Below are 24,493 nucleotides of genomic sequence, written 5' to 3' on the forward strand. Positions count from 1 at the left end.
GGTTCATAGAATGCTATTACTTTCCCACCAAAGTGGTACCTATTAATCTACTCGCATTGGTATGCTTTCAGACTGCTAGTAGGTAGGAGCAAATAAGATAGATGATTCTTTCTCTACCTACAGGAATTTTGGGACTTTACAAAATTCTCATATGATTATAAAAAAAATCTTATCAAATCACGATAATTCTTTTCTGGCTTATTGTCTTTTATTACTTCATCACTACAAATCTAGTTATCCATGTTAGATACCAAAATTCAGAAGCTATGTCAAGCTGTTGGTATTGTCAGAATTCACTGAGTATAATTTTATGCTAGAAATTAAATTTTCATGCAGTCAATTTCCCTGACACAGGAAAACTAGATGAATGAATCTTTTCTTCTTTGTTTTTCTATTGCAGACATTTGGTAATGAAGCTCTTAGCCACGCTAAATGGATCATCCCTATTGCAGTGGCAATGTCTTGTTATGGAGGATTAAACTCATCAATTATTGCAGCTTCAAGGTATGAGACACTAGGAAATGGGTACTGGGTTGATAAGTCAGTAGCCAATTCTTAATAAACAGCATAAAGAGCTTTTTAAAATTCTCCCTCAGACTTTTTAGGAAAAGAAACTGGGGGGATCTTTTCTTGAATTTTCCCAGGAGAAAGAGTTTTCCAGCAACCTATAAAGGGTAGCACATGCACTCAAAAGCCTGATTGGGCTTATTATCTGGGGAGGTTTTATTTTTGGAGAAACAGGATATTAAGTGAAATTTATTTTGTTATCACTCTTTTTCTCTTAAGAGACTCTTAAGAGACTACTCTTCCTCATTCCTTGTCCTCAAACCATCAGACACCAATATGGTAGCAAAATTCAATCTCATTTTAGGAAAGGCCTGTTACAAGGATCAGGTGTCATCTCTTTAATAATTCCATCATCCCCAACTTTGTATGCAACAGCCATGCTAGCTAAGATTTGTGGAAGTTGAAGACCAATATATTTGTTGGGGAATATTGGGTTGAGGAGTCGTAATTTCAGGATACCACAGAAATTTACTGTCAGCCCAGAAGTTTATGGTGATGTGTGCCTTTAATGTGCTTTCTGCTCATTTATTAATTCCTGAAAATGGCTCAAGAAGCAACCATGTGTTTTCTTTGAACAAGACAGCTAAAAGCTGTTCCTTTTTAAAATATATCTATGAACTAAAACTGTTTTTTCTTTCTTTTGGTTCCCTCTAGTGTCCAACTTTTAAAGTCCCTTTGAAATCCTGTCTTTAAAAAGACAATAACAAGGATACTTCTAATTAATTCCAAAATCTTATTTCAAATCCACCAGACCCTTAGTAGATTTGTAACTTTCCAAAATCAAGGTTCTAATCATCCTTTCGCTATTTATTCCAAAAGGGAAAAATGGTTTTTAAATTTACATTGAAAATTTATTTTGCTAAGAATTGAATGGAATTTGCCTGGTGCTATAAAACTTGTCATCCAACTGTTCCTAATAGCTGAAAAGCAATTAACAAGCAATTTCTGAAAATGACTAGAAAAGGGAGTATCCAAACCCAGTGCCCTTTTGAAGGCACCAACCATGGTTTGAGCAAGTCCTTTGTATCCTGATCAGATAGTGCTGTCTTACAAATTCTTCACAATCAGCAATTGTCCGGAGCACTTGTGGAAAATCTCAAGTCCTCTCCTCTTTCAGAGAGCAATTACAAAGAGCCAGTCTTTTTGCTGGTTCTTCATTCCAGCATGGAGGTCAGCTCCACTTTTAACAGAGCTGTGCCACTTCTTTCTTAGAAGTCCCAAACTGTTTTCTGAAGAGTAGAGGAGCTGTTCAGAAACTTGTATTATGCACCAATTTTATATTACGTGATTAAGAGAAATGTTTCCTGAAGGATTTCACTCTTCTACATAATGTAGATGTTAGGGTTCTAAATACCATGCAGAAATAAATCATTGTCCAAGGCAAAACATCCTTAATGGTGCAATTTATTCCACAGGCATGTTAGTACAGCTATGGAAATTTCAACTCTGGAAGTACATTCTCTAAGTTCAACCAGTTGAAAGTTCATGATCTCTCCCCACACCCACAAATCCATCACATGTTCCAATCATCATCTTCCACGCTGGCATGTACACCCATCTTCTTCCGGCCAGGTGTCGAGATGCGAAGACAAAAGATGACCTTGGCTTCTACAAAAGAATGTCAACAATCCATTCTACAATCCTACTCCTTTCTATTCCCCCCTCCCAACTACTACACTAATGAAACAGCATAGAAAATTATAAGAAAGTGTGGCAGGCCAAAGATCCTAAAAAGAATATAATTACAGGCCTGACAGGCGGCCTCTCCTCAAAAGAAAAACGTTTCCTGCAAAGAGAATAACATAAAAGTTAACATAACAAAATTAACCACCTCTTCTCCACCCAGGGGAACCCCTTGACTTCTCGGAAAACTTCCCATTGAATTGCTTTACTAACTTCTCTACTTTTAGGTTCCCACTGTTCACCCAATTAGCTTCAGACCAAGGGTAACCCTTCCAATGCACTAAGTACTGTAAGCAACCCCTATTCAGCCTGAAATCTACAATTTTTTCCACCTCAGATTGTGTTTCCCCTTCCATCACTAAAGGAGGAGATTGAGCTTGGGTGGATGCTCTTCTGTTAGACCCAATTACTGGTTTCAACAAACTACAATGAAATTATGGGTCAATTTCCCCTAGACTTCTGGGTAGACTGAGTTGAACTGTAACTGAGTTAACTATCTTCACTATTGGGAATGGACCTAGAAATTTTGGACCCAATTCCTTGCTAAGCATTTCTAATCTTATGTATTTGGTAGATACAAAAACATTGTCCCCCACACGGTAGGGGTTTAGGAATGAGCGACGTTGATCATCTTGCTTCTGGTAGGCTTCTGCCGCAACTGCTAGAGCCTTCTTCGTATTCTCCCATCCTTTCTTTAGCACGTCCATCCATTCACTCAAAGACATGAAAGAAGGAGGTTCTCTAGGCAACTCAGGCATGGCAACAACTCCCATGCCACTGGTAATCTGGAAACCCGCTAATCCTCTGCTGCTGTGGACCGCATCGTTGTACGCCACTTCGGCGAAGGGTAGCAAGTCCGACCAATTGTCGTGCTGATAGTCCACAAAACACCTGATGTATTGTTCCACCACCGCATTGGCTCCCTCTGCTGCACCGTTCATGCTGGGATGAACCTCTGAGCTCAGTTCTTGTGTGGACCCAATAGATCTCAGGACCTCTCTCCAGAACTTGGCTATGAACTGGACTCCGCGGTCTGAAATGATCTTCTTGGGTACTCCATGCAGGCGATAAATGTGTTTCACAACCATTTTCGCTAATTCATTTGCGGATGGCAATCCTGAGCAAGCAATGAAGTGTGCCTGCTTAGAAACCAAATCAATAACCGTCCAAATTACTTTATGCCCACTGCTGTCTGGGAGTTCCATGATGAAGTCCATTGCGACCTCTTCCCAAGGCCGTTTCGGGCTCTCTGCTGCAGGTGCTGTAGGTTCTGGGCTCTTGGATTCAATCATCCACGGCTGGCCTTGTTCCTCCTCCGAGGCCTCCCCCTTGGTAGGACTCTTCATCACCTGAAGTTGGGGGTTCTCTTCCAGAGGTTGGTTGGGCATTTCCCCCTCCGAGGCCTCCCCCTTAGTTGGACTCTTTGTCACCTTCAGTTGGGGATCCTCCTCCGGAGATTGTTTGGCCTTTTCCTCTTCCAAGGCCTCCCTCTTGGTAGGACACTTTGTCACTTTAAGTTGGGGATCCTCTTCCAGAGGTTGTTGGCCCAGATGACTTTTCTGTGCAGGCATCTGGGGCCCTCTCTTAACCACCGTGGCAATTGGTACACACATTTGTTCTTCGGCAATTCCCCCCTCCGAGGCCTCCCCCTTAGTTGGACTCTTTGTCACCTTAAGTTGGGGATCCTCCTCCGGAGATTGTCTGCCCTTTTCCTCTTCCGAGGCCTCCCCCTTGGTAGGACACTTCCTCACCTTAAGTTGGGGATCCTCTTCCAGAGGTTGTTGGCCCAGATGACTCTTCTGTGGTGGCATCTGGGACCCTCTCTTTACCGCCGTGGTGGTTGGTGCGCACGTTTGTGGCATTGGGGCTGGAGCCAAACACTCTGACGCTCTGTGGCCAAGTTGACAACAATGGTGGCATTTAATTGGCCCCCACGAGGAATGGAACCTAGTTACATCTCTAAACTCAGGAACCGTTTCATCACACTGCCTTGCTCTCCAACTTGCAGCTGCCCCCTTGGTAAACCCTTCTTCCATGGTGGAGATTGCTTCTCTGTAGGAAGGGGGAGTAAGAATCTTTTGGGGCATTGCAGATGCACCTTGTTCCGCTTCCCATCTTGCAGGCCTGGCTTTGGTAATCCCTTCTTCCATGTTGGTGATTGCTACTCTGTAGGAAGGTGGGGTAAGAACCACTTGGGGCCTTACAGGCGCACAATTTCCCGCCATCCATCCCGCAGGCCTCCCTTTGATAATACCTTCTTCCATGGAGATTTCTTCTCTGTAGGAAGGTCTGGTAAGAACCTTTTGGGGCCTTGCAGGGGAGACTGGAACCGGTGGGGAGGTCAATCCCTCGGTTGGCCACTGCCCAGCTTTCTGCCATGGTGCCATCTGCTGAGGGAGGGCAGGTGCCCACTGGCATCCCTCCCATCCATGACCTGGGGTTAAGACCCATCCCGGGGTTGCCTGCTTCACAGGTTGCAGCTCAACCAATGATGGCTGGCTAGGGGGTTTTACGTGCCAAGGACCCTCCTGCTGGCTTGGAGGAGTTATGGGCCAAGTAGGTGCCCTTTGCTGGCTTGGATGAGTTATGGGCCAAGTAGGTGCCCTCTGCTGGCTTGGAGCATTTCCCCATGCTGATGGCAAAGGAGTTTGTAAGTAGCATCTTTTCCATCCAAGTCCTGGGAGGAAAGCCCAATTTACTGCCCAATTTGCTTCATTTACTGGTTGCAGCCCCATTTGTGGTGGCTTGCAAGTGACAGATGCTGGAAAAATTCCTTCTTCCTGCCTCCTTTGAAATTCCCATTTTGAAAGGGAATCTCTCTCCCATCTAGTTGCAGGGTGATATGCCATTTCATTTATTGCCGTCTGGAAGGAGCCCAAACCTCCGTTCTAAGGGTGTTTTTTTTTCCAATCTTGCTTCTAAGCTGGGGGGGAAGGAGGGGGAGCATGCACTCACAATTTTGCTGAAGAAGTCCGTCTGAGATTTCCTTCGTCTTGTCGCGTCTCCTCCTGCATTCCTCCAGATGCAATTAAACTGGAAACAGCATTCCATTGCCTTTGAAGTTCCGTACTCCTCTTCTTATCACCAAAAGCTTCTCATTAATTCTTCGCTGATATTTACGCTGTCTCGGTCAGCATTGAGAATGCCGAGACCTCATCACCAGATCTTTCATCACCAGCCCTTCCCCCTTGATAGGGGGAGGGAGCTAGTGAAAAAATTTTAAAGTAGAGAGTTGAAATAATGTTAGGGTTCTAAATACCATGCAGAAATAAATCATTGTCCAAGGCAAAACATCCTTAATGGTGCAATTTATTCCACAGGCATGTTAGTACAGCTATGGAAATTTCAACTCTGGAAGTACATTCTCTAAGTTCAACCAGTTGAAAGTTCATGATCTCTCCCCACACCCACAAATCCATCACATGTTCCAATCATCATCTTCCACGCTGGCATGTACACCCATCTTCTTCCGGCCAGGTGTCGAGATGCGAAGACAAAAGATGACCTTGGCTTCTACAAAAGAATGTCAACAATCCATTCTACAATCCTACTCCTTTCTATTCCCCCCTCCCAACTACTACACTAATGAAACAGCATAGAAAATTATAAGAAAGTGTGGCAGGCCAAAGATCCTAAAAAGAATATAATTACAGGCCTGACAGTAGAACTATCTTGACTATAAGAATGGGGTCTTGAGACATTTATCCTGAGATTCAATAGATGGTTACAAGATTTTTTTTAGCAATGGCACTGCAGGTCAGCTTCCCAAAGAAGTTCCAATTTACTAGTTTTGATAGTGGCAATTTCATAGTTTATTTACATAAATAATATCTTATTCTCCACTGTGTCTTTGTCTAATTCTGGGAATATGCCTTATTGGTAATGTATACATAATGTTAACAAACATTTATACATGATTAATTTCATAATGGAATTACAAAGGGCAGTTCCCTATGGATGGTGTGGAGACTGCATTGCTTTGCACTTCACCACAAGGAGCACAGCAGGGGATAAAATGTTGGACATAATCCACGAAAATCCAGTTTCAAAACTCTGTAGTCAATTAAAAAAATAGATAACTTTGCATCAATCATTTGTACTCAGTCTAGTTCATTTTGCAAACAAATGTAAAGATGTTCTACTCTGAATTATCTGAAGAACAAAATTAAAATTATAAATTATTATAAATGGGGAGGGTGAGGAAGTATCTATGTTATGTTATGATTTAAATCAATATTATTGCGAATGTATAGAATTACACACTAATACTTTTTTTCTACTTCTGATAGACTTTTTTATGTTGGCGCTAGAGAAGGACATCTCCCTGATAGCCTGAGCTTAATTCATATAAAATGTTTCACCCCTGTTCCTGCTCTTGTTTTTAATGTAAGTAATGATAAAGCAGAAAAAAAGAAAGCTTTCCTTATTTTGAAACCTAGATTGGTATATTTATTTCTTGTGAACTGAGGCAAACAATTGATTTTCACAAACTGAACAAATAGGCCTTGTTCAAGCAGTCACAATGGTACCCAGTTCATGTATGTTTTGAAAACTGATTGGATTTAGTAGTATATTTTTGAGGTTACAAGACTTTTAGTCAAATTATTCTGATACTATTTTGTAAGAAATAACCATCAGTAACAACAAAAATAAAGAAACTTCCCAAATGTAACTCTATAGCAGTTGGTTGGGAATTGGGACAACATATTTTCCTTCCTTGGCAAGTTTAAGGGCAACTAGCACAAAAATAAGCCTCCAATTGCTACACTTTATTTGGTTAAAGTTGCTAGTAATGGAGAGACTAAATTGAGGAACTGTAACGCATCAGTTGACACAAACCAGTGCTTAAGTATCATTTAGAGCAGGCTGGGAAATTCTGGAAGTTGAAGTCTACACATCTTAAAGTTGTGAACTTGGTTGTTGAAAGTTGAAAACACTGATTTAGAGCATACATTTATTTTTCCCTCTATCTTTACACTTCATTCTTTCTCTTTTATCTCCTGATAGGGTTTGATGACTTTGGTTTATCTTCTTGTGGAAGATGTCTTTCTCCTGATAAATTACTACTGTTTCAGCTATTGGTTCTTTGTCGGACTATCCATTGCAGGATTAATATATTTAAGGCTTATTCAGCCAGATAGACCAAGGCCCATTAAAGTAAGTACATAAGAGAATTAAAGCTTAAAATTGTAACCATTAGTATATAGTTCTAGTTTTTATATTAAGCCTTTGTGGAGAATTCCATTTATGAAACCACTTACTTTTTGCTTATGGGGCTGCAAACAGGTGGCAAAAATGCATACATTCACTGGGTGGCAACAAAGAACTAGCGTTTTCTGAATGTTTTAAGTGTCAGGTAGTCGTGCCTAGATTTTTGAAGTTCTGATGTGGTAACCCAATTAGGAGTCCTTTAATTTGAGACGCAAACAAAATATTTCTGATATCTAATTTTTATCTGTTAAATTGGCTTCTGGATTAAAGTGAAGATCAATGTCCTTGTTACTGTTGTTTCCGAGAATTTCAAACCATGCACTAAGAAATATTATTTGTCACGGGTATAATTTTATTCTGGGATATGAAACACAATCATAGAAAAGCTTATTTGAAATTGTGAGAGTTATGGTAATGGGAACATTTCTAAGAAGCACTTACTTTAACTTGGAATTATCTTTTTTTTTTGCAGCTCAGTCTCTTCTTTCCCATTGTATATTGCATATGCACAATTTTCCTTGTTATAGTGCCTCTTTATAGTGATACAATCAATTCTGTTATTGGAATTGGCATTGCACTCTCTGGGATTCCCGCTTACTTTTTGGGAGTTTATTTACCAGTAGAAAAGAGACCTCGGTATCTTCATTGGCTTTCTGGTAAGAAACTATGTAGTTTATTTGCAATTTTGCAAATTTATATCATCCATACGCTATATTAAAGATTAAAAGGGATGGAGTAATTTTAACATGGATCAAACGACAAGCGATTAGCTTGCATTTATTTTAACTCTTATCCATCTAATGATAGTGGTATCTCTTTTAGAGAGCAAAATAGTCAGAATGGTGACTTCAACCATGCAGTTGGAAGTCCACGTGCTTTGACTGACTATCACAATAGCTTTATGTCTATGAAGATTCTCAATCATCCAGATCATGGTTCTCCCAAAAGTGCTTTTCAAAAGGCAATTGAAGTTCTTAGTTTTTTCCTTAAAAACATTTGGCTTCTCATCCAAGAATTTTCTTCAGTTTGGGACACAATAGCTTTACGTTTTGACACCTCCAGCCAGATATCCCTGCATGACGGAGTCAACCATCCAAGGTCCTAGAACCACATACATCCTTCCGCACAAAACTTTGCACATAATTCCTCAGAATAGTTCCATTAATTTATAACTTCTAATAAGACGGAAGAAAAAAAATGAAATCTGGGAATAATTTTTTCAACTGTATTTGGTTAATTTAACTGTAGCTAAAATTTAATGTGAATAAAATTAAATTTGGGTCTTCATCTTTTGTCTTCACCTTGCCCTGTTTTTTAAAAAATTTAAATTAATGCAGTCCTCCTCATTCTATTTCTCCTTTAGCGTCCCAAAATTCTTGTATCCCTATCTCATATCTAATGTCAATTGGTTGATCACCAATTCATTATAAAAAGCAGGGTTACCATGCCAATGAAGACTTTTACATCATAAGAAATTCTGGTAATGCTGACGTAATTATTAGTTTTATAATATGGTGGCTTTATTTTTTATCTTGCAGCTACCACTACACAGTATGTTCAGAAGTTATTCTGTTGCTGTCTGACAGACATAGACCTTGAAACAGAGAAACCGGATATCAAAGCAAAGTAGATTATTTTGGACAATCCCTACACTTTGCACATCCAAACAGCTGGAAATACTCCTTTCTATTGTAGAACAAACCAAGAAATGTATGACTGTATTGTGTAACATTTTGCTGTATTTTCCCCCCAGACTATTTTACTTTATCCACCTTTTCTTTGTTATCGATTTAAGGGATTTCTTAATATTCCCATATAATATGTATAACATGGATTGTTATTTTTAAAAATAAGCAGTCTGCAGACTGCCAAAACAAGCAGTCAAAGCAAGTGCTAGGGATTTAGAATTTCCCAGAAAAATGACATAGATACCAACCTAATAGGAAGGAAAATTCAAAATAATGGCAGGAAGACAAAACTAAAGATATCAAATTTCAGGTTCATCCTTGAAAATTCTAAGGCATTTTCTTTTAAGGATAGAAGGTGTCCAATTTATTTGGTGGATGAATATAATTAGTCTGTATCGGTGGAGTTCATCTTGTGTCACTGAGTCAAATCCATGAAGGGTATAGACATTGTATATCTTTCTACTGGTGCCTAATGTTTAGGCTCAATATTGAAACATCAAATGTTACTGTCACTGTTATATCATAGTCTGTCTTTTCTCCTGGGAAATTAATGTATTATGGAAAAAATACTGGATAATTAGTAAAGAACCTTGCTGTTAGCAGCATCTTTAGAAGAGGAATGAGAGCTGTTGACGCATCAGGAATTCTATTAGTGATTCTGTAAATAACAGTTATGACACCAGTACCAGACTGTCAGTGAGAACTATGTATGCCACACTATCACATTTTCTTCTACATCTTCAATTTTCTGTAATATTGTAAAATACTGTTTGCATTAATCAACATTTTTATTTTCACTCAGTCCAAATGTTTTATATATATTTTTTTAAAATGCATGCTGTATTGATAGGTGACTGTCAAACTTACTTCAGTTTTGAATAAACCTGAGTTTTAAATAACTGCTTTGTGTGCCAGTGTATACATAACTGAAGAATCATAATTCTCATAATTTATGAGTGTATAAAGCTTTTCTGGAACAGAACTAAAATGAATTTAATGCCAAAGATCCCCTATAAAATTGTGCATCTAAAATTTATACAGGATTTTTTGTTCAACATATGCTAATTTATAAAATATCGCATTCTGCTGGACTTAAAATATGTTTTATTCTTACCTTCTCCAGACCACTAAAATAGGGAAATTGTATCTTAATTCACTTTTTAGATAAACTAATGAAAATGGTGCTGTGAGATTGACTCAGGATCATTGGTTCTAAATCCTCAAACATAGAATATTGTATGGTGTATCTAGATAAATAAATGTGTTCTTTATCAAACATCAAATATTGTACAATGGGAGATCTCTTAGTATTAGTAATATTGCTGAAAAGTTCATTTGTTGCAAGATTCATATTAAGGTTATGGGAACACTGAGTAATTTTTGAGAAATGGGTGTAATGTTTTCTTTGTAATAAAGGAAAAGTAGCCTTCTGGGAAGAAATGATAGACCAAATTTGGCAGATAAAACCATATACAGAATGGTCCTATGATAACAAATTTGCCACACATTATATGATGGAACAGAAAAGTTATTTTATTTGCAATAAAGGGATTTCAGAAAAGGCTTATGTGCAAATGTCTATATATATTTGCACAGTAATAGAATTCTGATTGCATATTGCTACTCTGATAGATCATTGTTTTTGTCCATAGGTATATCTGTATAAATCTGATTTCTGATTCCTGTTTAGTAGTAACAGTGATTCATGTGTTATATTCAAAAATGGAAATGTATCCCCTTGGGTTTGTTCTGTGTTAGTGTTAGATACGACCATGAAGACCCAAATTAAAATTTACAATTGGTAATAGTGAGCTACGTCAACCGAGAATATTGCGTAAGGGTAAAATTAGGAATACCTTGAATGTTGTCTTTCCCCAGAACAGAAGCAACTATAGAGAAGATGCACTTCCTAGGTCCCACTAAATAGGAACGTTTAAGGGAAAGCATCAGGATTATGTCTACATCCAACCTGGTGGGACAGGTATATACCCTCAGGGCAGGTACTGTAGTATATGAGAGCAAACCCCACCCCTTTTAGCACTGATTATGTTATCTAGTTGTAATGAAATATCTGCAAGAAAACAGCTAAGCTCCGGGAGCATCATGGACCCCAAAAATGTGTAGGTATATTCCACCATGTTTACAGATTTTGATATAATGTCTTCTGACTAAAGACTTCCAGGTTTTGCAGAGAAAGAATGGGCTAAAATAACTACTCACCTAGAATTATTATATTAGATTTTTATTTTACATTTTATCTGTGTGTATGTTTGTATGTGTAGAGAGAGAGGCATAGCATGCGAAATTGGTACCTAGATTGCAACTGTGGTGTGCAGGAACCAGCTGGTTTGCAAGATTGGTAGTTTTTAGCTATATCCATAATTTTGCTTCTCAACAGGACATAAAGAGCTTTGCAGGGTTATATAGAGTGAACAGTTAATCAGAGATCAATTGTCAGGGAACTGGAACAATGTCAGTGTTAAAACCTTCTTGCCCAACTGCTCCAATCCAAATAATACCAACAATTGTTTGATCTTTCTATTGTTATTGAATGAAGGCAGCCATGGATGAAGCGAGAAAATGTGGTGGAAGGAATTTGTTTATAGAATGAGGATGCTCAATTCTACTTTCAGCCCAGACTGTTTCATGTAAAGGGCGATTTGTTCAGCTGCTTTTTAAACAATAATAACAGTTCAATAAAACAATTTCACCATAAGACAAATATGCCATTATCTGACCCACCTTCCCATCGATACATTTGTGTTGCTGAGATTTTATTGTTGAAAAAATTGTCCAAATGTAATCTTTAGCCTGAAGGCTCATCTGTACAATTCAAAATGGTAAATTAGAGAAGTCTGTCAAAATATCATTATATAGTAATTATTCTAGCCATGAATTAGTGCAGGATATACATGGAAGCACCTAGAAAAGCAGAGATACCAGGCCACAAAAAGGGGGTATGATATGTAGGAATAAATATTGTACAATATAAACATTTAATATATCTTATCAAAATAGGGAAGATAAATCAATGTACTTGCTGTTCAGCGGTTCACTACTGATAAGCAACTTCACCCTCTTTTCCTTTCCCTTATAGTCTTATTTCCTTCAATAAAATGTAGAGTGGAAAAGAGAAGAAGCTTCTGAAGAAGACACTTTTCTAACAGAGGAATGTCCTTTGACAGACTCCAAGTAAGGGGCAAGGCCGTAAAAAAAAAAAAAATGGCCGCACTATCGCAAACACCTGAATCAAAACAAGCTTTTTTAGGTTATTCAGATATTCATTTGATTAAACTCCAAATACAAACAATCTCATAGAGGCAGTGATGTTATTAGAGCATTCCTTCTTGGGCACCTCTCTGCTCAGAGAGAACTTACTCTCCAAATGCCAAAAGAACCCCATTCACATATATGAAAGGTATTACTAGTAGATTTGCAAGGAAAAGGGTATTTTAAAATCATCATCTTCACCACCACCACCACCACCTTGATGGCATTCACAGACAAAAAAATCTTTGATTCGTGTCCTTGGCTGTAAAATAACATAATAATCAAGAGAGTATCTTCTAAAAGAGCTCTGCCAACTGGATATGAGTATTCTATATTGCAGTTTTCTGTTGCAGTAGAAGATACAGCAAGTGGCATATGCAATTTAAAATATTTTTTTAAAGGAAATACAATTTACTTTATATTGCAATAGGAAACCACAGAAAAATAAGCATTTTTTAATGGTATCTTCATTTGAAATTCTGTTCTTTTAAAACAAATGAAACAAGTTGTGGATTGAAATGAATCCCTTTAATTAAATAATAATAATTTCAAGTGCAATGAATTTTTGTGTTTTTATTTTTTTAAGTTATTAGATTTGTATGGCACCCATTTCACAAGAGCATGATTCTGGGCGGCTTACAGTTAATAGATTCAGTTTTTAAAGAACATTATGCTACCATGAATTATAAAGAATGGACTGTATATTTAATTCAACACTAACAGTAGATCAGATTCAAGTTTTTTATATACTTTTGAAATGTTTCCACAAACATTAATACTTTAACTCCTATTGCTTTGTCTTTTGCATTCATTGCGATATAAACATTAACACAGAGGAATTTACTGAACACAGCATAACTGACAGGAATTTGCATGGCAAACTAAAATGTTGCTGCTTGTTTAAAGCATTAGGAAAGACACAATCAGATTCTAAAGCTAATAATCCTTTTGCACATGTGCCAGGAAATTAAACACAGAAGAGATTTTTAGAAGAAAAGATAAACCGTATTATAATGTATAGTGGAACATTTTGTCACTAGACGAGGACTTAAATTCGCATGACTTATTTTATCATTCTAAATATAGTCTGATAAAAGTAGACACATAGGCACAACATATTAGATATTGGATACTTAATTTTCCAAAATCGCATAGAGGATGAATTTTTTGAAATGTCCACTCAGTAAAAACCATAACAATTTAAAATTTTAATTCCAACACTTCTCAGAATACAGTATAGCATAATCCAAATAGAACGGAAAAATATACCAGCAGATCCAAACTACTATAATCATAGTGTGTGTTAAATTGAATTACAATTTAATAACATCTGGAAGGACCACAACCTGAAGGACAGCTAGAAGCTCTATCATTTCTTATATTAGTTTAAATAAACCTAGGACCCAACAATCTTTGTTAATGAAATGTTGAATACTGTAATTTTTGCAGTAAGCACAACCTATTTTGATTTGTGCTAAGATAAGCAATGTCAAAACTCCTAAGGTCACCCAAAGTTTCAGTATTTAAAATGATTAGCTTTTATTCAATGAAATATAATATATAGTCTCAAGTATAAGGTATGCAAAACATTAGGTTTTGAACCATTTCAAGTGTATAATTTGAAACAATGTCCTGCCTTGAGCATGAAATTAAAATGTACTGTAGTGTGGGTTGATTCAAGCATTTTGGAATTGTCTAGACTTTGAATTGCCCACAAACCAATTGTATTTCCTGCAGTAGAAGTTGCCATTCATGTTTGATAATGGAAAGGAAAATTTATTCCCATTTCCTTAAGAAAATAATACATTTGGGATATCCCCATTTTGAGAAATGCAGAAAAAGCTTTTTTTTTAAAAAAAAACTATGCGATTTGGATCAGAAATATTAAATATATTAATAAAGATTAAATATGAAAAATACTTAAAGATTCTTAAATGAAGAATCTAAGATTCTTAAATTATTATTGGAGGAAGTTTTGAATACTTTGAGAGACAACTGAAAAATATTATGATGGAGACAGGCACAGCGGGTCATTTGCAAGGAAAGTGGAATGAAGAGTTGGAATATCTTGTTTTAACTGAAACAACTTTACCAAATTTCCTTTTAAGTAGGAGATCAACACATAAACCCAACCAAAAAGGCCAAAATATAGTATGGTATTTTCCTAACTGTTTTATCAAGTGTTTTGGTGTTTCTAAATTCTGATTCAAAAACTGCGCTGCAAGGGAGAAAAACGAAGCTCCTCCATTGCATTGGTTGTTTGATCAAGCCCGCGTTTGTTTGGAGGGCTGGGTAGAGGAAACAGGCATAATGGTGCAGCTTCGTTTCCCTACTTCCATTTCTTTTTCTTTCGCCATCGGGCGCAGTATAGTAGAGAGAAGCATCCGAGGGAGGATGGGGGGGAGGATGCTGCGGCTGACGCTATTTTTAAAGGCACATTTGGTAAAGGACGGGGAGACTCAGACCTGCGGCTCACTCCCAAGAAGAAGCCCTGCAATAATTCTGAGGCACTTTGCTTAAAGGGAGGGAGGGAGGGAGGGAGAGGCGACGCCCGGCTGATCCCCCTAAGCGTCGTCTTACGTCCCCCCCCCATCCGACACTTTCTCTCCGCTCCCCCCCCTCCCGCCGCCGCCGCCGCCTGCCTGGTCCAAACGAGGCTCCGCCCCCGTCCTCAGGCACAGCGCCGCTCGCGAGGCGAAATGCGAGGGGGAGGAGGCAGCGGCAACCAACAGCGGCCCCCAGCGAGGCGGCAGAAGAAAGGAAGGAGGCGGAGGCGGCGGCAACCGCAGCGGCTGCCGCCGCATCTCCATCTCTCGACGTCCTCTTCCTTCAGTCCCTCATGACGGTGTGGTGCTGCCGCTGCTCCTTAACCAGCCGCTTCAGGTAAGCTACTCGAGCCTCGTTTGCCGAGCGTAACGCCCGGCTACATACCGGCTTCCACGCTCTCTTCCTCTCCCGCAACTGAGGGGCATCCAGCACCCGGCCCGTTAGGCCGGCATTAGGAAACCCTAACGAAATTAAACACTTGCCGCCGCCGCCGCCAGATGTGAGGCGAGAGAAGGCGAGAGAGCATCCCGGCGGAGGCCGGCCGCGCACGAGGTGGTGGGGATGGGGGAGGTATGGCCGGCTGAGGCGGAGAGGCGCGGGCCTCGGCTGCACGCGCTCGGAAACGCCGCCTTTCCGACTAGCGGAAATGTACATCGGTGTGCGTGTTGTGTGTGTTGTCTATCGATTGAAAATGTATAAGACTAAATCGTGTGAATCGTGTTTCATTCTGTCACTTCCCTCTTCTCGGCCCGCGTAGGAGTGTAAGGTATATGTTTAGAAATTTATGGTTCGAAGCTAAATACTCGAATGCCTTTTTTAAAAAAAATAGTTCTCCCTCAAATGGGTTTGGGGGGGGGAGTAAGAAAAGAGCCAGAGTCAATTAGTGAAATTGCACCCCCTCCCTTCTCTTTGTTGTGGATCCAGGCGCAAGGTGTATTGTTTATTTAAAAGACCCCAAAAAATCCTGTAGGGATTACTTCGATAGTTGTTGAGAAGTACAGTTTGGTATTTACTAATTTTAAAAATGACCATCAACCAACCTGTTTCAAGATTAAAATCTCAACAATCTGTCACCCCTACTGTTGTTATGTTTCTTGGGAGGGGGGGGGGATAACTTGCATATGCATGTGGCTAAAATACTATATTTACAAATCAGCATGAGTTAAAGAAGTATATACAGGGAAGGATGTTTTATAATACTGATTTGTTTCATTTTCTTTTAAATAGAAATTACAGTAGTCCAGAAACTGAAGGATGCTTTTTGAATTCCTTAGTGCAGTATTTTGGTGACAATCTTGGGACCAATGCTAAAACTATGCCATTACTACAAGAAAGTACACTACCCGTGGACCCAACGTTGACTTTGCCTATAGTAATAATCGGTGAGTTATTCCCAAATACATTTCATGCTTATAGCTCATAGTGGATTTCCATTATTAAATTATATAGTCAATCAATATAGTTAATCAATTTGATTTATGTGTATCCTTGTTAGCTCATAAACCTAATCTGACATATAATTATCAAGTGGCATTGAAAAAGATTTTGTAACTGAAATAATTTTTTGCCAGCATATATACTTTGTCTGCAAAGTATATTGCGTATAATTCTGGCGATCATAATACAAAAAAGTTGCTGAGGCCCTAGAAAGAATACAGAGAAGTGTAACAAAGATGATAAAGAATCTGAAAGCTAAATCTTACGATGCACAATTGAGGAAACTCAATTGAGAGAAAAGGATTGCTGGAATATGATGATTATCTTCCAGCTGTCACAGAGAAGAGGAGATTGACTTCTTGTCCAAAGCACCAGAGGTCAGGACAAGAAGTAATGGATGGAAGCTTGTTAAGGAGAGATCCAACCTAGAACTCAAAGCTACTTTTTCAAAGGCAAGAACTGTTGAGAAATTGAAAAAGGAAATTTTCAAGGAAAAACAAAGAAAGTCCATTTGCCTTTGAAAAACACCTTTGGGGAAATCATGTCCTGGATGATTAAGAATCTCGATAGACATCCAACCTAGAAGAAAGGAGAAATTTTCTGATAATGAGAATAATTAATCAACGGAATAGCTTGGGTTGGGGATGCTCCGTCATTGAGGTTTGTGAAAAAAGACGGATGGTATAAATTCTTCTGCCTTGAGCAGGGGGGTTGTGCTAGAAGACCTTTGAAGTCCTTTCCAGCCCTATGATTCTATATCCTACCCCTTAGCCTCATTACCTTTTGAATTGTATCTGTAAAATAGTAAGATTATGGGCAATATTGATATGTAATACTTTTTTAAACATCTACAAAGATTCCAAAGCAGATTTTAAGAATTTTAAAAACAAAAATATTTTTATCCATGTAGTTGAACTCAGCCAATTAATTCCCTTTTTAGATTTTAAAAATCTGCTTTATAGTGCAGAATTTGGAATGAATGTGAGACAAATGTGTAAGTATTTTTTCCATTCAACACTTCTTCATTTCAGATCATCCCTCCATATCCACTTTCTGCCCTGCTGGCTTTAGGTACAAATAATCCTCATTTAGTGACCAGTGTTGGGACCAGTTATTTATTTTTAAGTAAAACAGTTAAAACAGTTGCTAAGGGGAAAGTCACAAGATTGTGACTGTGTTTACAGTTTACTTCCGTTTCCTTTTCCCAGCCACTCCCCTGCCCTTTGAAATGTTCACCTCATCTTTGGGGTAATTAGCAGAAAGGGAATTAATGTTTGCATTTACATTCATTCAAGAGGAAGGGATTACTAGAGAGTAAGTAGGCACACAATGAAGAATACAGAAAGGAATGTAGTAGTGCCAGCTGTGTCCCTCTTTGGTCTCTTGTCATCTCTTCCTCTCCAATCTCTCCATTCTGCGAGGAGAGAAGGAGAAAAAGGGTCAGGAATAAAAGGGATTGCCTGAAGAGATTGCTTATTTAAATCTCTCCACTCTGAAAGGGGGGAAATTAAAAAAGAAATGGGTCAGACATGTACTGACTGATTGTAATGGTGAACTCTTTGGATTTTTGTATTTGTTTTTAGTTGCCTTCTTTCATGAGAAGTTGTATATCTGAACAATACTTCCAAGATCCTTCTTGCAAATGATGCTTAAGAAAATTTAGTATATCTCCATTAATATGGAACAAAAGTTTTTTGAATTGTCAATAATTTGATGAATGTCAAATATCATTATTAATTAGTAAAGTTAAAACTGTTATAAAACTTGATACCGGGTGGGACTTCTAGGGGAGTCATAGTGAACTGAAGACACCTCCATGAAAGCAGAGCTGACAATTGTGGCAAAGACCAAAGTACTGGTAAGTAAATGGATTCTTCAGAACCTCTCTGAAGGAGAAGACGGAAGATTGCCTATATGTGCTATTAATAGGTGTGAGAAGACTAATGGTAGATATCTCCTGTGAATTTAAGCACCAAAAGACTAAGAGATTAGCCATCTTGCTTGCAATCACTGTAGAGCTTTTTAAAGGATACTAAATTCACAAGCCTCACTTTCTAATCACTTTTTGAAATTGCTTATTAACCCATCTTAAAGAGACCTTCATAATAACTAGTTTGAAATACCTCTTTATAGGTAGCTGTTGACATTTAGTGGTTGGTCAAAGTTACAACAAACCTATCTGGATAATAGTTTCAACCCAGACTTGAAGTTTTATCCCCCCTCCCCCCGGTCATGTAACTGAACTTCAGGCACTCAACAACTGGGCCACATTTTTGCAGTGTCCTCAGTCATGTGGCCATATTTTATGACAACTTTTCAGAAAACCAACATTTACTTGTTTTCAGAAAAAATACAGTATAGCGAACCATTGATTTCCTTAAGGCATTCACTTAACGATCATCAAAAAGTTGCCAAATTGGGTGTATCACATGAATGACCCCGTTTTACAACTGTCATAACTTAGGACCATGATGGACAGGCTTCACTAGGGTCATAAGTCAAGAAATACATCTAAGGGTAAAGAGTATTTACATTTGTCTATAGTATATACAGATAAAATTTGATTCCTGGTGTGACACAATGTAATTTTCTTGCCAACAAGATGGAAGCTGTTTTTCATTACCATCTTGGTTTTGTTTATGTTTTTTTAATTTCAATCGTTTACACTTTTTCTTTTTTGCTGATTCGAATTAAGCTGATCTGCTCTTTCTTACTTTTCAAGATCATCTAGGAAATGAGATTAGTTAGATTACTAATTAGTTCCAATTACTTATTAATTATTTAATACAAAATAATAAAAATAATTTGTTATATACTTCACTTGTATATTTTCCTAATAGCAGTTTAAAAATTATTAAAACAGTGTATAAAATGTGAAAGTTGAAAGTCTAGTGATAAATATGAGGTTTTGAAAAATCCAGGTTTTTATCCGAATTTCTATGGAAGAAATTGTAAATGAAAAGCATTTACTTCAAAATCAGTAGGTTTAAAAATGTTTAATTTTGATGTAATATGTACATTTCTTTTAATTTAATAAATAGATTGTTACTTTTTTTCCAAAAACAAACAGGTAATGGACCTTCCGGAATATGTCTCTCTTACATGTTATCTGGATATAGGCCATATTTATCCCCTGAAGCTGAACATCCAAATCTTATTTTACATAATAAGTTAAAAGAAGCTATTCAACTTTCTATTGTTGATCAGGTACAGTAAACGCTAAACTTACACTTATATGCTTATTAATCAAAAACATATATTTTAACTATGAAACATGTTTTTAATTTTATGTCATATTTGATTGCATATTATATATCCAGCCTCAAAAATATTGATTCTATTTGTGTTGTAAGCTGCTAGTAGTTTTTATTCTTTCTTACAATTGCAGTTAATATAAAGTACACTTTAAATGCAAGATACCAGACATGTACCATGCAATAAATGCATAAAATGTTCCCAAAGAGCAAACTAGGTTTTCACTGTACTACCACACTAGTACATCTAAGGCTTTTGGAAACTTCCTAAATTCTTATTTACAAAAGGGTATACATTTTAGATACCATTAGTGGCTATTAATAAACCTGTGACCTATTAATATAATGTGAACTAAATAGCGGGGCTCAGAAAACTATTTTATGGTGTGTCAGACATAAAAATGTCATTAAAATGAATATCAGCTTAAAAAAAAAAGATGGCCAAAGGAAATTGTTCAATTATAATACATTAATAACACATTCTCCATATTTAGCTATATATACAGCTAAATCTTAACTCTAATGCACTCCCAACACAAACTAGTCAATTGTATGCCAGTTAGGAGACATGTTTCCAATTTCATGCTGTCTAGATATTCTGGGGTTATCCCTCCCCAACTTCCAAGCTAATTAAAATCAAAGGACAAATCAATCTTGATAAGAAGTTGCAGACAGGAAGTAAATAAATTGTAGGATCAAATAATTTGTAAGAAGATTCATATAACTGATGTGCAAGGGAAACAAAGGGTTTTTTCCATTATGTTGTACTCTGAGGAAAAGTTGAAATGACCATTTAAATCTTATATTTTCAAATCAGGAATTAGAGTACTTGTCTGAAGGCCTGGAAGGACGCTCTTCAAATCCTGTTGCAGTTCTGTTTGACACTTTGCTTCATCCTGAAGCTGATTTTGGATTTAAGTACCCACCGGTTCTTCAGTGGAAATTTGAACCACATCACTACATTCCTCATATAGTGCTTGGCAAAGGACCACCTGGTGGTGCTTGGCATGTAAGAAGAACTTTAACTTTTTAAACACCTAAGTGCATTTACTATATAAGACTTCTGATTGGTTATGACTTCTATAGCAAATGCCCATTTATATTTTTTGAGCTCTATCATGTACAGCATTCCATTGTTGTTGTATTCATGTTGGAAGCCCTGAGGCACTTCTGGGTTAAAATTATTAACTGGTGACATCACTGTTGCCCAGGAGACATCCATTAGGGGCTTCTTTCATGTCCTTGTTAATGAGCCCACCAAAGTGGTAGCTATTTATCTACTCATATTACCATTTTCCAATTGCTAGGTCAGCAGGAGATAGAACAAATGACGGGAGTTCACTCTGCCACATAGCAGCACTCAGGTTCCGAACATGGGCTGGTAGATTGTTTTCAGCATGTAAACTACTATGCTCCCAGCATTCCATGAATAACCCAGTATTTTTAATCATCCATAAAAATAACATTAACTCTGATTGCTTAGCAGTTTGTTTAACAGATATTCTGTCCTAATTTTCACAGGCTTATAATATGGAAGATTCTTTATTTTTTAATCCTAATCCTAATTTTTGTTATTTGGATCAATTAGTTACTAGGCAACCAAAACCTGTTAGGTCCTGAAATCCTTCTTTTATTACAAACAATAATCACTGGATAGTATCAGCTTAAGACATTCATTATAAGACTAAGAAAGTAGCAAAATAAATCCTACCAAAATAAAAGCATGATGATGAAAGGCAGACTATTAACTTATGTCAAGAGGTGATATCTTTTTTTCTGTGATTACATTGTCGAACATAGCTTGTAATGTGATTAGAAACTTAAACTTCATTTTATTCTAAATACATCATAACAAACTGAATAAATATGCTTTCATTAAGAGTCACTCTGGAAACTTGCCAAACAAAAACTAAATTAATTGGTCTTGGTACATAATATATGATATATATTTCAGTTTGTTTTAAAATTGATCTTCAAAATGTAATGCTATTGTTATAGAAAAGTAAGATTATATTTTGAATAAAGTCTTGATTTTATTTTCCCATAGTCTATGGAAGGTTCTATGCTAACTATCAGCTTTGGAAACTGGATGGAATTACCTGGATACGCATTTAAAGATTGGGCTGCTACTAAACGAAGGTGAGCTTGGTAACGTTTTTATGCTGATTGTTGTAAAAAGAAAGAACTTGCCTGTATGTAGAGATATTGTAGATTTCCAACTCAATGGAATGGTAGAAACACTGTAGGTTTCTACCTAGTGGAAAATTTTAAGATAGTAAAAAATAAATGTATAAATGTAATAAATAAATAAAACAATTTCTCCCCCCTCCCTTTTTTTCTTTAAGGGATAGTATAATCATATTTAGAGTTGTGTGGTGTTTGTATGCTCCAAATATATCAAATGTACATAATTTTCTGATCTGATCTTCTTTCAGAAATATAAAGTGTGACAGAGTTCTGCCAGAGGAAGTTGCAAATTATTACAAGCACTATGTTAAAATCATGGGCTTACAGAAAAACTTCGGAGAAAATACTTATATAACATCTGTGTCAAAGTTTTATCGTGATCAGGACTGTGAAAGTGAAAGCCCTTTGCAGATAGAAGAACAAGATGGGCAGACTACACTGATCAAAAGAAACTGGGAAATTAGAGGTTATCAGAGATCAGCAGATGGCTCTCATATGCCATTCTGTTTGTTTGCTGAGAACGTGGCTCTCGCCACTGGAACGTTTGATGCTCCTGGCCGATTGCAAGTTGAAGGAGAAGACTTTCCTTTTGTGCTCCATACCATATCTGATTTTGGAGCTGCCATAGATAAAGGAATATTGCATGGGAAAACAGATCCAGTTTTAATTATAGGTGGTGGACTCACAGCAGCAGATGCAGTTCTGTATGCCTATAATAACAGTGTACCTATTATTCATGCATTCCGTAGGAGGGTCACTGATCCAAGTTTAATTTTCAAACAGCTACCAAAAAAACTTTATCCAGAATATCATAAAGTCTACCATATGATGTGTACTCAGTCAGTTACTCTGGATTACAATGTGCATCCTGCTTATACCAGTTTACCTGAACATCAAGTTCTTTCTTTTCAGCCTGATATGAAGTGTATCCTACAGAGTTCTATGGGATTAAAGAAGATCTTAAAATTGTCTTTAGCAGTAGTCTTAATAGGTTCACATCCTAACTTATGCTTCCTAAAGGATCAAGGCCAGAGCATATGCCATAATCCAAATGAACCGGTTACTTGCAAGGGCAACCCTATTGAAATTGATCCATACTCATATGAGTGTATAAAGGAACCCAATCTTTTTGCACTTGGTCCATTGGTTGGAGACAATTTTGTACGCTTTTTAAAAGGAGGAGCATTGGGAATTACACGGCATTTAGTTGCAAAACAGAAGAAACATCAATTTATAGTTGAAAGAGGTGCAGATGGAGTCCCCTAAAGCAAATAGATATAACCTGAGGAGCTGCAGGCATATGGTAATAACTGATCTGACCATTAATAACTAAGTGATTAGTCTTGGTTTTGTTATACATACCAGTTTTTTTGTGCTTGCATTGCCTCATAGAGGAAGATGCTACAACAGTATTGCAGCCTTGCAAAATGCAAAAGAAATGACAGTTTTTCTGGAATTGCTTCTAATTAAGGCAAATGTAATGGATAACAATGCATGCTAATTTGCTTTGGTTTCAAAGCTTAGAATGAATATATATATAGAGAGAGAGAGAGCTGCCGTCTTTCTATAAATCTTGGGGAGGTGGGGTGGAGTGCTGGCTTTGTTTCAGTAAGTGGAATGATTGGTTGTGTGGTTGTATCATGATTGGTAGATTGGTGCTGGCTGTGTGTCTATTGTTGTAACTGCCTGGGTGGTGGGTCGGGCTCGTTTGTTGACTAGGGCTGGTTTCCAGATGTCTGGTAGGCGGGAGGTATCATCATGTTTATTCATGTTGTGGGAGTGTTTCTCTATTTCGATAGCTTCCATAATTATTCTCTTGTTGAAGTGTTCTGTTTTGGACATTAACCTGGTTCCTTCAAAATTAATTTCATGTCCTGTAGTTTTAAGGTGATGGAAAAAGGAGGAAGTTTTTTCTTTTTTTCTTACTGTGCTCTTGTGTTCTGCGATGCGTGCATTTATTCTCCTGTTCGTTTGTCCTATGTATGTTGCAGGGCAGATTTTGCATGGCATTTCGTAGACTCCGTGGTTTTCTAGCTGGATTTTGTCTTTGGGGTTTCTTAAGATGTTGGCTATTTTTTGGTCAGTGTTGAAGGCTGTCTTCCGCCTACCAGACATCTGGAAACCAGCCCTAGTCAACAAACGAGCCCCACCCACCACCCAGGCCGTTACAACACGAAACAACAGTAGACACACAGCCAGCACCAATCAGCACCAATCTACCAATCATGATACAACCACACAACCAATTATTCCACTTACTGAAACAAAGCCAGCACTCCACTCCCCACACCAAGATTTATAGAAAGACGGCAGCTCCAATCACACTTTAAGCCCAAAACCCAGCCTGGACATGGTGAGTGAGACCTTGCTGAAACGTTACCAAGACAATCTCAATCTTACATGGGAAAAGACCCGAATACAACAAGACCAGCATATATATATAACTCATCAGCTAATTGTTTTGCTATACAAAACTAGATGAGTATTCAAGAATAGAATTTTCTCCTTAACACAGCCAGTTAATTTTCAGCCAGTTACTTGCACCGAAGATTTTATAAAGGCAACCTGAGAATGTTGCATATTCTGAATCTCAATGAGTTACAAATTTGAGATGTGCCTAATCTCTTACATCTAAATCAGATCTAGTGC

At 37.6% G+C, this 24,493-nt stretch overlaps 2 protein-coding genes across 4 annotated transcripts in view; both read left to right on the plus strand.

The window, feature by feature from the left end:
* The window catches only part of LOC309391308 (Y+L amino acid transporter 2-like), a 29,434-nt gene extending 19,392 nt beyond the window's left edge, over positions 1-10,042 (plus strand). For all 3 annotated transcript variants that reach the window (XM_081951620.1, XM_081951622.1, XM_081951621.1), the window contains exons 6-10: positions 401-504; positions 6,540-6,636; positions 7,258-7,407; positions 7,934-8,117; positions 9,000-10,042. In XM_081951620.1, coding sequence (XP_081807746.1) covers positions 401-504; positions 6,540-6,636; positions 7,258-7,407; positions 7,934-8,117; positions 9,000-9,091 — 627 coding nt within the window. In that variant the 3' untranslated portion in view covers positions 9,092-10,042. The remainder of the gene's footprint in view (positions 1-400; positions 505-6,539; positions 6,637-7,257; positions 7,408-7,933; positions 8,118-8,999) is intronic.
* Positions 10,043-15,177: 5,135 nt separating this feature from the next.
* On the plus strand, positions 15,178-23,759 carry OSGIN2 (oxidative stress induced growth inhibitor family member 2). Its single transcript, XM_081952398.1, has 6 exons — positions 15,178-15,302; positions 16,194-16,348; positions 19,474-19,610; positions 20,475-20,666; positions 21,705-21,796; positions 22,093-23,759. The coding sequence occupies exons 1-6, from the start codon at positions 15,259-15,261 to the stop codon at positions 23,108-23,110; spliced, it is 1,638 nt and encodes a 545-aa protein (XP_081808524.1). The 5' UTR covers positions 15,178-15,258; the 3' UTR covers positions 23,111-23,759.
* Positions 23,760-24,493: the final 734 nt, after the last annotated feature.

The sequence above is a fragment of the Natrix helvetica genome (genome assembly GCF_964273705.1).
Source record: "Natrix helvetica genome assembly, chromosome: 4".
NCBI classification, from domain to species: domain Eukaryota; kingdom Metazoa; phylum Chordata; class Lepidosauria; order Squamata; family Natricidae; genus Natrix; species Natrix helvetica.

What these genes read in the sequence shown, in the direction of transcription:
- OSGIN2 (XM_081952398.1), top strand. Translation starts at nt 15,259, where the DNA reads ATGACGGTGTGGTGCTGCCGCTGCTCCTTAACCAGCCGCTTCAG. An exon ending in TTTGCCTATAGTAATAATCG is followed by an intron (nt 16,349 to 19,473) that starts GTGAGTTATTCC and finishes AAAAACAAACAG; the next exon opens with GTAATGGACCTTCCGGAATA. An exon ending in AACTTTCTATTGTTGATCAG is followed by an intron (nt 19,611 to 20,474) that starts GTACAGTAAACG and finishes TTTTCAAATCAG; the next exon opens with GAATTAGAGTACTTGTCTGA.